The 13,706-nt window shown below is 43.3% G+C and overlaps 1 protein-coding gene across 3 annotated transcripts in view; it reads right to left on the bottom strand.

The window, feature by feature from the left end:
• LOC144694011 (neprilysin-like) overlaps nt 1–13,706 on the bottom strand; it is a 215,060-nt gene that overhangs the window by 65,297 nt on the left and 136,057 nt on the right. For all 3 annotated transcript variants that reach the window (XM_078564334.1, XM_078564335.1, XM_078564336.1), the window contains exons 10-13: nt 12,090–12,191; nt 6,654–6,790; nt 6,190–6,283; nt 4,721–4,849 (exon numbers count right to left, since the gene is read on the bottom strand). In XM_078564334.1, the coding sequence (XP_078420460.1) occupies nt 4,721–4,849; nt 6,190–6,283; nt 6,654–6,790; nt 12,090–12,191 (462 nt within the window). The remainder of the gene's footprint in view (nt 1–4,720; nt 4,850–6,189; nt 6,284–6,653; nt 6,791–12,089; nt 12,192–13,706) is intronic.

Below are 13,706 nucleotides of genomic sequence, written 5' to 3'. Positions count from 1 at the left end.
ATGTGAAAAAAAAAATGCCTCCACATAGGGCTCACTCACATGAACAAAGACATCGTAAAAATGTGGTCAAAACCTTTTTTTAAATTAATGTCGGAAATCTAACCTCCACCTGTGGATGAGGCTCCCTCAAAAATGCAAAGGCTGCCTGGCCGATTTTCCCAGCTGTCAACCGTAAGGCTGGACGGACAGTGAAAAATAGCATTTAACTAACACCTAAATGGCCTTAATAGGCCTCTTAATTGTAATATCGCGCGAGCATGCGATGACATTGGGATGCTCGCCCGTCGTCATCGCGTGCTATTTTATGCCCAATCGGTTTGGGCACACGCCCGCCTGTGGGATGTAAAAGTCTGCCCTATGCCCTATTCCCAAGGTAAGTATGCAGGCATGGCCCCATTCATCTTAAAAATCACAATGAAAAAAGAGTTGCATTTGTGTAACATTTTTTGTAACCACTGGACATCCCAAAATGCTTTGCAGCCAAAGGAGCTGAAGTGTGGTCACTGTTGCAATGTGGGCAGCACAACAGCGAATTTGTGCACAGCAAGCTCCCACAAACAGCACTGTGATAACAACCAGCTAGTCTGTTTTTGTGATGTTGATTGGGGGATAAAACATTGGCAAGGACACCAGAGATTCTGAGAGGGGTAGAAAAAGGGAGGGGCCTTGGAGTTAATGTCCTGAAGGCAGCAGGACAGGTTGATCAGGTGGTTAAGAAGGCATATGGAATCCTTTCCTTTATTAGCCGAGGCAGTGAATATAAGAGCAGGGAGGTTATGCTGAAACTATATAAAACATTACTTAGGCCACAACTTGAGTACTGTGTGTAGTTCTGGTCACCTCATTATAGAAGGGATGTAACTGCATCAGAGAGGGTACAGAGGAGATTTACAAGGATGTTGTCAGGACTGGAAAATTGCAGCTATGTGGAAAGATTGGATAGGCTGGGGTTGTTCTGCTTGGAACAGAGGAGGCTGAGGGGAGATTTGACTGCAATGTACAAAACTGTGCGGGCCTGGATAGAGTGGATGGGAAAGGCCTATTTACAATAGGTGTACAAGATTATGAGGGGCATGGACAGGGTGGATAGGGAGCAGCTGTTCCCCTTAGTTGAAGGGTCAGTCACAAGGGGGCATAAGTTCAAGGTGAGGGGCAGGAGGTTTAGGGGGGATGTGAGGAAAAATTTTTTTACCCAGAGGGTGATGAAAGTCTGGAATGCGCTGCCTGGGAGGGTGGTGGAGGTGGGTTGCCTCACATCCTTTAAAAAGTACCTGGATGAGCACTTGGCACGTCATAACATTCAAGGCTATGGGCCAAGTGCTGGTCAATGGGATTAGGTAGGTAGGTCAGGTGCTTCTCACGTGTCGGTGCAGACTCGATGGGCCGAAGGGCCTCTTCTGCACTGTGTGATTCTGTGATTAGCAGAGGGGTCAGTGACTAGGGGACATAAATTTAAAGTGATTGGTAGAAAGATTAGAGGAGAGATGAGGAAAAATCTTTTCATTCAGAGGTTATTAGGGGTCTGAAACACACTGCCTGAAAGGGTAGCAGAGGCAGAAACCCTCAACTCATTTAAAAGGGACCTGAAGCTGCACCTCAAGTGCCACAACCTGCAAGGCTACGGACCAAATGCTGGAAAGCGGGATTAGGCTGGGTGACTCATTTTTCGGCTGGCACAGGCACGATGGGCAGAGTGGCCTCTTTCTGTGCTTTAAACTTTCTGTGATTCTATTTTATAACTCCACTGCCCTCCTTCAAATTTGTGTCTCAGGGATCGTCTCCCCCCCTGAGAGGGCAGGTGAGGCTTTGGTTTGAAATCTCATCTGGAAGACAACACCTCCAACAGGTCAGTAGACCTCCTGGAACAGGACTTGAACCCACAGCATTCTGAGTCAGAAGTAAACATGTCACCAACTGAGCCACGACGTGATATACAGCCACCGAGGAGAGGATAGACTCAGTTCCAAATGTACTTGAAAGGAGGTAATTTTGACAATAGTGTACGTGATTAATAGACTAAAGCAGAAAATGCTACAAAAATATCTTTGTATGTTCATGCCCTCAGCAATCCCAGATCTACCAAAAATTAGTTGGGTAGGGTAGGAAATGAATGTAAAATCTGGCCCATTGACTTTAATAACTATAAAATTGGGAATGCTCAAATCAGGCACAATCACACCTCATATCCTGAACTGTCCTTCTTCTGAATGAGCCGCCTCAATAGGAATGCAGTCTCACAACTTTGCTTAACTATACTAGCTAAGTGCAAACGAGCCATCATTTCAAGCCCAACTTATCTCACAAATGTTGGATTTATAGAGGTGCATTAGTTTAAAAGTGAGGGGAAAGCATCTGTAAATAAAATACTTTGGAGGACATTTGATTGAAATACAATGCAACTGGCAGACAGTTTACCTGTTGGGCATTATGTTTTGTACCTCGGTGTACTTTGATAAATGTATTCTGTTAATGTCATGTCTCCCCATATAATGACAGGCAGGCATTTTAATAATTTTGACAAAAGTACAGTTAAGTTTTAACTAACTGTAGGGGCTATTAAGAAGATCCCATCGATTATTAATTTGCCAGTTGCTGTTTTTCTTTCTTTTAAGTAAACCAACCATATCCATGTTGATTTTTTAAAATACTTATTTGCCTGAAGGTCTGTTCGCATCTTAGTATTTCACGCAGACAGTGTGGTGCCTGGAAAAACTATCTTTTTTCTTCAGTTCATTTGTGCTTTCATTCCTAACATTGCAACAGTACGCTTTGTAGTTAGTTGATAAGAGATCAAAAGGTCACGTTTGAAAGGAACAATGATTCTTCAAGTGTAGATTGTACAGCTAATTCTTAAATTATCACCATTTAAAGGTCCTTCAATAGCCGTGTAGCTTTGCATGTTAGTTTTGCCTACATTTTTGCTAAAGTTCTCTCAATTCATTTTTTAACCTGGATAACTTTTCAAAGTAGTATGAAACATAGGCAAATATTCCATTGCTCCCCACAGGCTTCATACTGTCCCAGTAGGGGGTGATTTTCTGCGATTGCACGCGGTTGCCTGGAAGGAACTTTATTCTAACTTGGTCAATCTCGCTCATGGTTCAGCGGCTAGCCCCTCTCACCGCGAGTTAGAAAATCGTGGGTTCAAGTCCCAGTCCAATAAGACCCCCAGGGGCCAGACTGACACTCCAGTGCAATGCTGAGAGAATACTGCACTGTTGCAAATGTCTCCTTTCAGCTGAGCAAATAAATTGTGGCTATATCTGCCCTTTTAAGTGAAAATGGCGCTATTTTGAAGAAAAGTAGGGGTGTTCTCCCTGGGGCCCTGGCCAATATTTATCCCTCAATCAACACCATAAGACCATAAGATCATAAGAAACAGAAGCCGGATGAGGCCATTCAGCCCCTTGAGTCTGCTCCATCCTTCAATAAATTCATGGCTGATCTGATTGTAGCCTTAACTTCACTTTCCCACCTGTCCCCATAACAGGTACAAGATTATGAGGGGCATGGACAGGGTGGATAGGGAGCAGCTATTAGTTAGCCCTTAGTTGAAGGGTCAGTCACAAGGGGGCATAAGTTCAAGGTGAGGGGCAGGAGGTTTAGGGGGGATGTGAGGAAAAACTTTTTTTACCCAGAGGGTGGTGACGGTCTGGAATGCACTGCCTGGGAGGGTGGTGGAGGCGGGTTGCCTCACATCCTTTAAAAAGTACCTGGATGAGCACTTGGCACGTTATAACATTCAAGGCCAAGTGCTGGTAAATGGGATTAGGTAGGTAGGTCAAGTGTTTCTCATGTGTTGGTACAGACTTGATGGGCCGAAGGGCCTCTTCTGCACTGTGTGATTCTGTGATTTTGTGACTGCCTTGTTGATCAAAAATCTGTCTAATTCAGCCTTGAAAATATTCAATGACCCAGCCTCCACTGCTCGCTGGGAAGAGAATTCCCAACACAAACGACCAACTCAGAGAGGAAATTTCTCCTCGTCTTGAATGGGATACTCCTTATTTTTATACTGTGTCCCCTAGTTACGCGGGGGAAACATCCTCTCAGCATCTGCCCTGTGAAGCCCCCTCAGAATCTTATATATTTCAACAAGATCCCCTCTCATCCTTCTAAACTCCAATGAGTATAGGCCCAACCTGGCTCACCTTTCCTCTAAAACACTAAAAACAGATTATCTGGTCTTTATGCTGTTTGCAGGAGATTGCCGTATGAAAATTGGCTGCTGTGTTTCCTACATAACTATACTTCAAATGTACATAATTGGCATTTTGGCATGTCCTGAGGTTATTAAAGGCGCTATAGAAATGCAAGTCCTTTCTTTCAATGTGTGGAATTGATGGTTGAAAATGTAGCTGCCCATATGTAGAGGGACTAATGCAAAAGAAGTAAAATAATTGGCATATAATGGCTCTCTGTTTTTTTGGCCTCATTGGGCATTGGGGTTGTCTTATAGACTCTGTTTTCAGCATGTCAGAGACAGCAACAAGTTACTCAAGAGTCTGTTAAACCCCCAACGCTCAGGGCACTTGCACAGACCCTCCTTGCAATGATTTGATAACATAGTTTGGGATTGAAAACATCTGCATTTGATTAGCCCAGTTTACTGTTCTTCAAGTTGGAAGCTGCTGCATCTCCCAATAGTAAATCCCTCAACTTCATACAAGCATAAAAATCCCACAGGCCTCTTAAAAGTGTTTTTAAATGATGAATTTACTTTTTTTTTGCTTTCCCCAGCAAAAGCATCATCCACGTATAGTCGTCCAACAGCTTTATCCATGTTGCTGTTGACATAATTTGCACACTTTCTCCAAACTGCATTCTCTGATGTTGTGCCATAAAGTGCCTATGTAAAACAAAAAAAAGCGAGAAATGTCAGCTAAAACGTTTACATTAGAAAGGCTGATTCCTCTAGGTAGGTATCGACCTGAACTAAATGGCTGCCAGTTCTGTGAAGGAGATCCAGGTGAATCCAACTGGAAACAAATATTGCACCCAGGCATGAGCTTTTAATGATCTTTTTCAGAATATTTAGTAGTGGAAATGCTTTCAGTATAGTTTTCCATTTAAAACTCATTCAGGTAGATTTTAATTTTCTGAGAAAGAATAAAATGAGTGATATGAATTGACAGAGCTGAGTATTACTGGAAAAAAAAAGAGACATGCTATCAAAGCTTTTGGTCTTGCACTCATCAGAACAGCTCACAAGAAATTACCAACAGTAAAGAGGAACAACAATTTATACTGCAAGAGGAGAGAGTACTGATTGGTTGGCAAGTGGACTCTAATTGGTGAAGGTGTTGCCATGGAGAATGCAGCATGGAACAGCTAACTGCCCAGCTTTGTTCAAATCCAAACCGGGCAGGTCAACTCAGGTTGGTCGAGGTGTTGCCCAGGGGAATGAGCCAGGAAATGACTGTTCCTTAAGCTTTTGTTTAGTTGAAAAAGGTGCAAACAATATAAGGGCTGACTTAAAGGACAAGGCCCTGTGTGTGAATATATGTGGCTTCTAGCATGCATAAGTGAGCCACACTGTGTACCTTACTGGCAATCTTAAATTGGTTTTCAGTGTGATTCTTAGCACAATCAGCATTGTGCAGCAAGTGGTGTCCAATTGCTGAATCATATCTAATGTTGGACATTATTGCCAGGATTTTCCAGTGGTTGGGCAAGCCCGGGAGCAGCTGCAAAAGCAGTATAAATTGCTGTTGGTAATCTCTTGCGATCTGTCCTGATGAGCACAAGATGAAAATCTTTGATAGCATGCCTCTTTTTTCCGAAATATTCAAGTTCTGTACCACCAAATGACGGAATCCATTTTACATTTCTCCTGAAATTATTTCTATTGAAACATTTCCTCATGTATTTCTACATTATTAAAAATATTGCTTAGAATTTATACTTCCTGCCTATAAGACCTACTTCGAAGTGTTGTGGATCTTTTACATTGTTAACATTTATCACTGTCAATTTCTATGTCAACAATTTCCATTCAGTTTTACAATGTAAACTGTCATGTTGTAGTTTTAGGCTCTGACCACAGGAGGTCACCATGGACTGAGTTTCTGATGTTTCATGTCCCACTTATCTCCATCTTGTACATAAAAGAAAAAAAATATATTTATTAACATTTGCAGGTAAAGCTATAGGCAGCTTATGAGTGTTTAAAAGATAAGTATTTCTCACCTTACGAAATGCTTTCCTTGTCTCCCTGTAGCTAGAGCTCAGACTACCCACAAGATCCATCACTTGCCTCCACATAATGTAGTTTTGAATATCTCTGCAGATCACATAAGCAAAAATTGTGTTATGGACCAGATGCTGGGAGTACAGTTTCACGACTGTCAGCAGCCATTCAATACCTCACTCAAATATCTACTCTCCAAGTGTGACCTCAGGCTACAAGTAATGCATTCTATTTTATTAGGCAAGCCATTACAAATGACCATCAAAATAGTACCCTGTCCTTAGCTGACATCTATGCACAACACTTTCTGATAGGAATCCCTGTCTCTGTGACCTCCTCAAGTACAGCAACCTCTGAGAACTCTGTTCAACTGTCTTGCACATCCCCACTTATTTTGATTCACTATTGCCTATATTAAATCCTGCTCGTATATATAGCCACACGCTACTTTTTGCATACATACCTTGGCGTATATTTAGGGAGAACATCTGCTAGTTTCCGAAGATAATTTGGTGCATAAACAACAATAGGTTCGGAATCCGTCACATTCAGAGATACAGTAGAGAGAATTTGATTGATGAAGTTCGTCCAACTGAAAGACTGGATCAAGAAAACACAAATTGAATACATAATTCCATATGCACAAATCAGCATAAAAATGAAAACTGCACCCTTTCACCAACACAGACTTAATAGACCTTTGTACTCACGAATATTTTTTTTTCTCTTCAAGCAAATGCCTGGGTGCCAACTAAGTTAAAAAAAACTCAAGAAATAAAACATTATAATCAGTAAAAGTGACCATGAAACTCCCAATGTCTTGTTAAAACCCAACTGGTTCACAAATGCCCTTTAGAGGAGGAAACCTGCTGTTCTTACCCGGTCTGGGTCTATACGTGATTCCAGTCCAACTCCAACGTGGTTACCTCTTAACTGTCGTCGGAAAGGAGGGGATGTTAAACTTGTATAAGACACTAGTTAGGCCTCACCTGGAGCACCGCGTCCAGTTCTGGGCGCCATATTTCAGGAAGGATGTGTAGGCATTGGAGATAGTACAGAGGAGATTCACAAGAATGATTCCCAAGATAAAGAACTGTCGCTATGAGGATAGATTGGAGAGATTGGGACTGTTTTCCTTGCAGAAAAAAAGGCTGAGAAGAGACTTGATGGAGATATTCAAGATCCTGAGGGGTATGGACAGGGTAAATAGCTCTGAATAAGGGTCATACGGACTCAAAACGTTAACTCGATTTCTCTCTCCACAGATGTTGTCAGACCTGCTGAGTTTTTCCAGCATTTTAGGTTTTTATTTCAGATTTCTAGCATCTGCGGTCTTTTGCTTTTATTTTATGTAAATAGTGAGGAACTGTTTCCATCAAGAGAACATCAAGAATTCGAGGGCACGGATCCAAAATAATTGGCACAAGGAGTAAATGTGATGTGAGGAAAAATGTTTTCACCCAGAGGGTGGTTGGAGTCTGGAACAAACTTCCTGAAAGGGAGGCAGATTGGATCGAGGAATCCAAAAGGGAATTGGGTTGCTACCTGAAAAGAGAGAATGTGCAGGGTTACGGGGATAAGGCAGGGGAGTGGTAGTAGGTGGAATGCTCTTTCAGAGAGCCAGTGCAGACTCGATGGGCCGAATGGCCTCCTTCTGCACTGTAAAGATGCTGTGATACTGTGAAATCACCTAACAAACAGGTCCACACCCAATTTTTCAAGGCAGCTAATGATGGGCAATGCTAGCAATGCCCACATCCTGAGGATGACTAGAAAGGAAAAGAAAATGCTGACCCAAACTCCAAGTGCACAGCTCTTTACACTTTCTACTTAAAAATTCCAATAACAGTCATGAATGATGGTGAACAATTAAACAATTAACTATTTTCACTAGTTGGGGAGTCTAGGGCAAGGGAGACGTTGTCTAAAAACTAGAGTCAGACCTTTCAGAAGTGAATTTAGCAAACACATCTACACACAAAGGGTGGTAGAAGTTTGTTACTCGGTCGCACAGGCAGCAATTGATGACAAACCAATAGTAAATTTTAAATCTGAGATTGCTAGATTTTTATTAGTCAAAGTTATTACAGGATAGGGGACAGAGGCAGGTACATAGAGCTTGGACACAGATATTGTTGAATGAGTGCAGCTCCAAGGACACTGGGAGGTGGTGGCGTACTGGTATTGTCACTGGACTAGTATTCCAGATACCCGGGGTAATGCTCTGGGGGGACCGGGGTTTGAATCCCACCACAGCAGATGGTGAAATTTTAATCCAATAAAAAACCTGGAATTAAAAGTCTAATGATGACCATGAAACCATTGTCGATTGTTGTATAAACCCATTTGGTCATTTGGGGAAGGAAACTTGCCGTCCTTACTTGATCTGACCTACATGTGACTCCAGACCCACAGCAATGTGGTTGACTGTTACATGCCCTCTGAAATGGCCTAGCAAGCCACCCAGTTCTCAAGGGCAATTAGGGATGGGCAATAAATGCTGGCCCAGCCAGCAATGTCCACATCCCATGAATAAATAAAAAAAAAACACTCAATATCTATCACCTAGAAGGACAAGGGAAGGAGACACAATGGCAACACCACCACCTGCAAGTTCCCCTCCAAGTCACACACATTCCAACTTGGAAATATGGGCAGAATTTTCCATGCCCACTGGCATCGGGCATGTTCGGTGGCATGAGCGGACAATATGGCCAGAAGGCCAAAAATCGGTTACAAAATGTCGTAAAACCAGTTTGCAATCGCCTGCTCTGCCCGTCAGTAGCGGGCTGCGTTTCCCACCATCGGACATCGGGAACCTCATTGTGTGCATATCATTATAATTCCAGCTCGCTAGAATCATCGCCCCACACTGGATCGTTCAGCACGTCGGCGGTATTTCACAACAGCTTACATAAGGCATGCACTTGGCAAGCGGCACTTTGCTCCGGACTTCGAGGCTTGTTTGCCTACCTTGCTTCGGGCAGCACTCTCGGCCATCCGTGCCAGGCTTTGCAGACAGCACATCACTTTTAGGAGGGCTCAAGGGAAGCTCTACCTACCAGACTAGCCGTAAGGCTCAGGTAACTTTTCAATGGGTGCAAGGCTAGGGCTTGCTTGAGGAAGGGGAAAAAGTGGCCTCAGGCAAAGGAGGAGGTTGCAGGGTAAGAGCTGTACTGGGGAAGGAGGGAATCCCAGGGTCTATGCGGGGCCACATCTTGATCTGTGCAAGCGGCCTCAAGGTGGCAAGGGCTGAGGAGGCAGTCTCCAGGGGAGATGAGGTCAGATGGAGATGTGAGGGTGTGTGTGAGAGAGTGAGTGGTGATGTCCCTTGAGCTGGCAGTGAGTGAGATGCCAGTGAATGTGTGATGGGCTTGAGTGTGTGAGTTTAGAGTGATGAGATGGCTGCCTTACCCTGGTGGCAAGGATGAGATCATTCATCCTATATTCGCATTGAATAGCCAACCTCTTCTGCGCAGCATTGGCACTGATCAGCACTGCCATCGCCTACCAAGCCGAGTGGTAATGTTGCTGCTCCTCCTGCAGCCAGAGTGGGGACAGAGGACATCACAGTGGCCCCCATGGCATCCAAAAGGTGCTTGAAGGACGTGTCACTAAACCCGGGGGTTACAGTCTTCTTGCCTGGACTGGAAGCACTGAGAGGTGTGCGCGCGACTGTACTTTAAATGTGGTACCCGGTGTGAAGGAGCGGAGAGTGACAGTGTGGCGGGACCTCAGTGGAGCCCACCCCCCATTGAAACGGCATGTTTCCTGGGAATGCATAATTACTGTGGTGGGACTGGGACAATGCGGCGTGAAAAGCCGCCAGTGCGAGTAAAAGGTCCTTTTCCCACCTGCTACCACCCCTCGTGCAAATCTGGGGCGATTCCGCACTATATCACCATTCATTCACTGTTGCTGCCACTCCCTCCCTAACAGCGCCGAGGGCATTCCTACACCACACGGACTGCAGCGATTCAAGAATGTGGCTCACCGCCACCTTCTCAAAGGGCAAATAGGGTGGGCCACAAATGCTGACTGTTCAGCAATATATCCCATGAACAAATAAAAAAAAATATGCTCAAGGGGTTAAAAGGGCTACCCTTGTTCCCTTGTTCCTATGTTAATATAACCCAAGGATCGGAGCTAATCAACAGCCACAGTTTCAATTTTTAACTGAAATGCTCCGGGATAATCCCATTATTTTATCTGCTTTAGACTGCTGAACTGTCTGAAGCAAATCCTAATTCTTGCATGTTTTTAAAGTGAGTTACATATTTTAAAAACATGGAAAATATACATCACCACTGCAGCCAATGCTGATCAGCACAGAGCTACAGTGCACCACTTTGGCCAATGCACCTGGTAAACTTTCCAACTTCCTCAGTACAATTTAGCCTTGGAATTACTGGTAGCAATGTTAGCTCAATATGTTCACAGAACATACCTTTGTCTGATTTTTAAAAAACAGACATTTGGAGGCAATTTTAATATTATCCAACTTGGGGAATCTGACAGGATTGGCAGGAACCCTGGTTTTACACCCTGCCCTGTATCACACTCCATTGATTTGAACAGGGGATAAAATCGGCTGGGGTGTAAAAACAGCATTGCACCTGCTCCCATCAGCTTCTCAAGAAGAAACATTGAAATGTAGAATATAAGAATGGAAGGAGGCCATTCGGTTCTTAAGCCTGTTCCACAATTCAATTACATCATGGCAAATTTGATCTTAACGCCAACTGTCTTAGTTGTGTAACCCTTACCAAACACAACTATATCAAGCTAACCATGTGGGTTCAGTTAAAACTTCCCCCACTAGCTCATTTAACACAAAAGGTTTGTTGCCTGCAATAGCAAAGCCCACAGGGCAATATCATCCCAACCCTTATCTGCTAAAATGGCCAACAATAATTTTTAGGTTCAAATCTGCTTTAAATGACTTTGGCAGTTGAGTGAGAATCAGCATAATTTGAAACGATGAAGGAGGCTATTCCAAAGAGGCTAGTGACATTAGAATCAGAACAGGTTGCCTTAAAGCAGCTTCATGCTCTGACAATGGCCAGTTCCACTCTATCACTATCCCCCATGTGAGCTCTGCCTCAGCAAGTTGGGCTGCTGCAGCGGCAAGTCAGGGGGTCACCAGCTGACCAAGGTCTCCAGCCAATCGTGGGACTCCTGCAGCAGTGTGGTTCATTGGCCCCTCAAAGCAGTCTGAAATCATTCCCTCTCAAACGCCTTGGCTGGCTTCACAAAGATCCCAACAGGAATGAATATAAATAGTCTAAATCTGGTACCAAGCGCATATTATTCAATAATACTAAACTGGTTGAGAAAGAACTTGGCAGATTGAGACAAGACCAGAAAGTCAGTACATTTTGTATACAGTGAAAAATGCTGGATTTATCCAATAGCATACTTGGACTGGAAGTGCTTAGGCACTTTTTTTTAATGTTATAAACCTTCAGTTGAGGGCTAATGCATGATTATTTCATTAATACCTGCATTTGAAATATCCTGTTTCAACAGGAAAAGAAACCCATATTTTAAGAGTGCAATGAACCACTGCTGGACTTTATTTAGCTTTCCTGCCCAGCCATAGCAGAGGCGAGGCTGGAAAAAGTGGCGGGCCATTCAAAAGGCCATTGACTTCGAAGGGACTGGCACATCCCGCCAGTGGGAGGGGCCGGAAAATTCCGTCCTATGTGTCGCATCTCAAATTGCTCATACACTGGATCTCAAGATGTTATCTTCTGAAGGAAGTCTACTTCACATTAGAGTGCAGTGCCACAATGCACCACCTGGCACTGACACTGCGTGCCAGTGTGGGAATAATTTGTATTCCCTAACCATTGGCATCTGTGGTTTTGACACAATTTCATTCAAGACACCATCCTACCTTGTTACTAATTGTTAGAGGGAAGTTGTTGGTCAAGTTGGACAAAGTCATTTTGTGGTAGAGTTGATTAGGATCAGTTCTGTCTTCAGCTTTTGTCGTTACCTATTAAATAAAATATTTAAGTATGAACATTCCTTTTATCTTGTTTCCAATTTATAATGAGTCTTGGAGTATAATTCTCATTTTCATTGACAAATAATTGTCCAAAAGTGGACAATACAAGTTATCCAGTGTCATGCTGTGCTTCAGTTTATAGTACCCTTCTCTCCAAATCAGAGGTTTGTGGGTTTAAGCCTCACTCCAGAGGCTTGAGCCCACAATCCAATGCTCACAGTGCTGTACTGAGGGCGTGCTGCATTGTCAATGGTGCCATATTTCAGGTTCAACATTAAATTAAGGCTGTGCCTACCCTCTAGGTGGGTGCAAGATTCCATGGCACTATTATAAGGGAGAGCAGGGGAAATCGTTCTGGTGTATATTACGTAAGCAATGTTAGTTTTAAAAAAAGATCTGGTCATTATCAATATTGCTGTTTGTGGGGCTTTCCTGTGTGAAAATTGGCCGCTGTGTTTCCTACATTACAACAGTGGCTATACTTAAAAAGTACTTCATTGCCTGTGAAGCACTGTAGGGCATTCTGAGGATTCTATGTAAATATAAAGTTCTGTACTTGGAATGTGAGTACAACGCCAGTCTCTCACAGACTGTTTCAATTTACTGGGTGGACAGAACAAAAACAAAAAGACAACATGCACTTAAACGGCATTTTTCACCTAGCAAGGGCTGGCTGGACACAGAGCAGGTAACAGGAGAGTCGGCTAAAGGCACAAATAAACAGTCAGACTTTGAGGGCATTTTTGAAAGTGTCAAAGTAAAGGTGATTAGAAATGAAAGTTCGGAGCAGTGGCACATAGTTGCTGAACAGAGGGGGAGGAAACAGGATGCACGTACACCAGAGATAAAAGAATGTTAGGTGCAGCATATTTCTACTATTTCAATCTACAAAGGGTGGCTATGGGTCATTGGCAGATCTTTCAAGCTGATTAAGAATTAACTCTTCAGGGCAAACCAATTTACTGGTGGCACTGAGATGGTTCTAGAATTTACTGTGCATTCTGCTGGCATAACAACTCCAACAGGAAACACCACACACATTGGCTAGACATAAAGATCAAACTGCAATTCCCACTTCACTGCTCCATTGAACAGAGTGGCTGCTCATTAACGTGGGAGAGGGGTGGAATTATTCTTTTAACCTCGTACAGGAGAATGCTGCCATTAACCAACGTCCAGTAACGTGATGCACTCAAAGATCAAAGCCGGGTGTTTGTAGGATTCTGTTCATGGCTGTTAGGGAACATGCAGTCTGCTGATTTTCATAAAGCGAGAATGTTATCCCTGTAAGTTTTTAGTCTAGCATTGCTGTAAAAATAGAAAATCAAAGCACAGCTTTTGCACACTAGGAATTTAGCTGATGTTATTGTACCGATACTTAACATCCTCAGGCCAAGTTCTACTGCGCACAGTTTAAAAAGAGGCATCAACAACAAAAACAACTTGCATTTATATAGCACGTTTAATATAGTAAAATATCCCAAGGTTCTTCACAGGAGCAAC

Source organism: Cetorhinus maximus, chromosome 19 (assembly GCF_964194155.1).
Source record: "Cetorhinus maximus chromosome 19, sCetMax3.hap1.1, whole genome shotgun sequence".
Classification (NCBI taxonomy): domain Eukaryota; kingdom Metazoa; phylum Chordata; class Chondrichthyes; order Lamniformes; family Cetorhinidae; genus Cetorhinus; species Cetorhinus maximus.
Note: the sequence above shows the minus strand (reverse complement) of the source record. Positions and strands in the feature narration are given on the sequence as shown.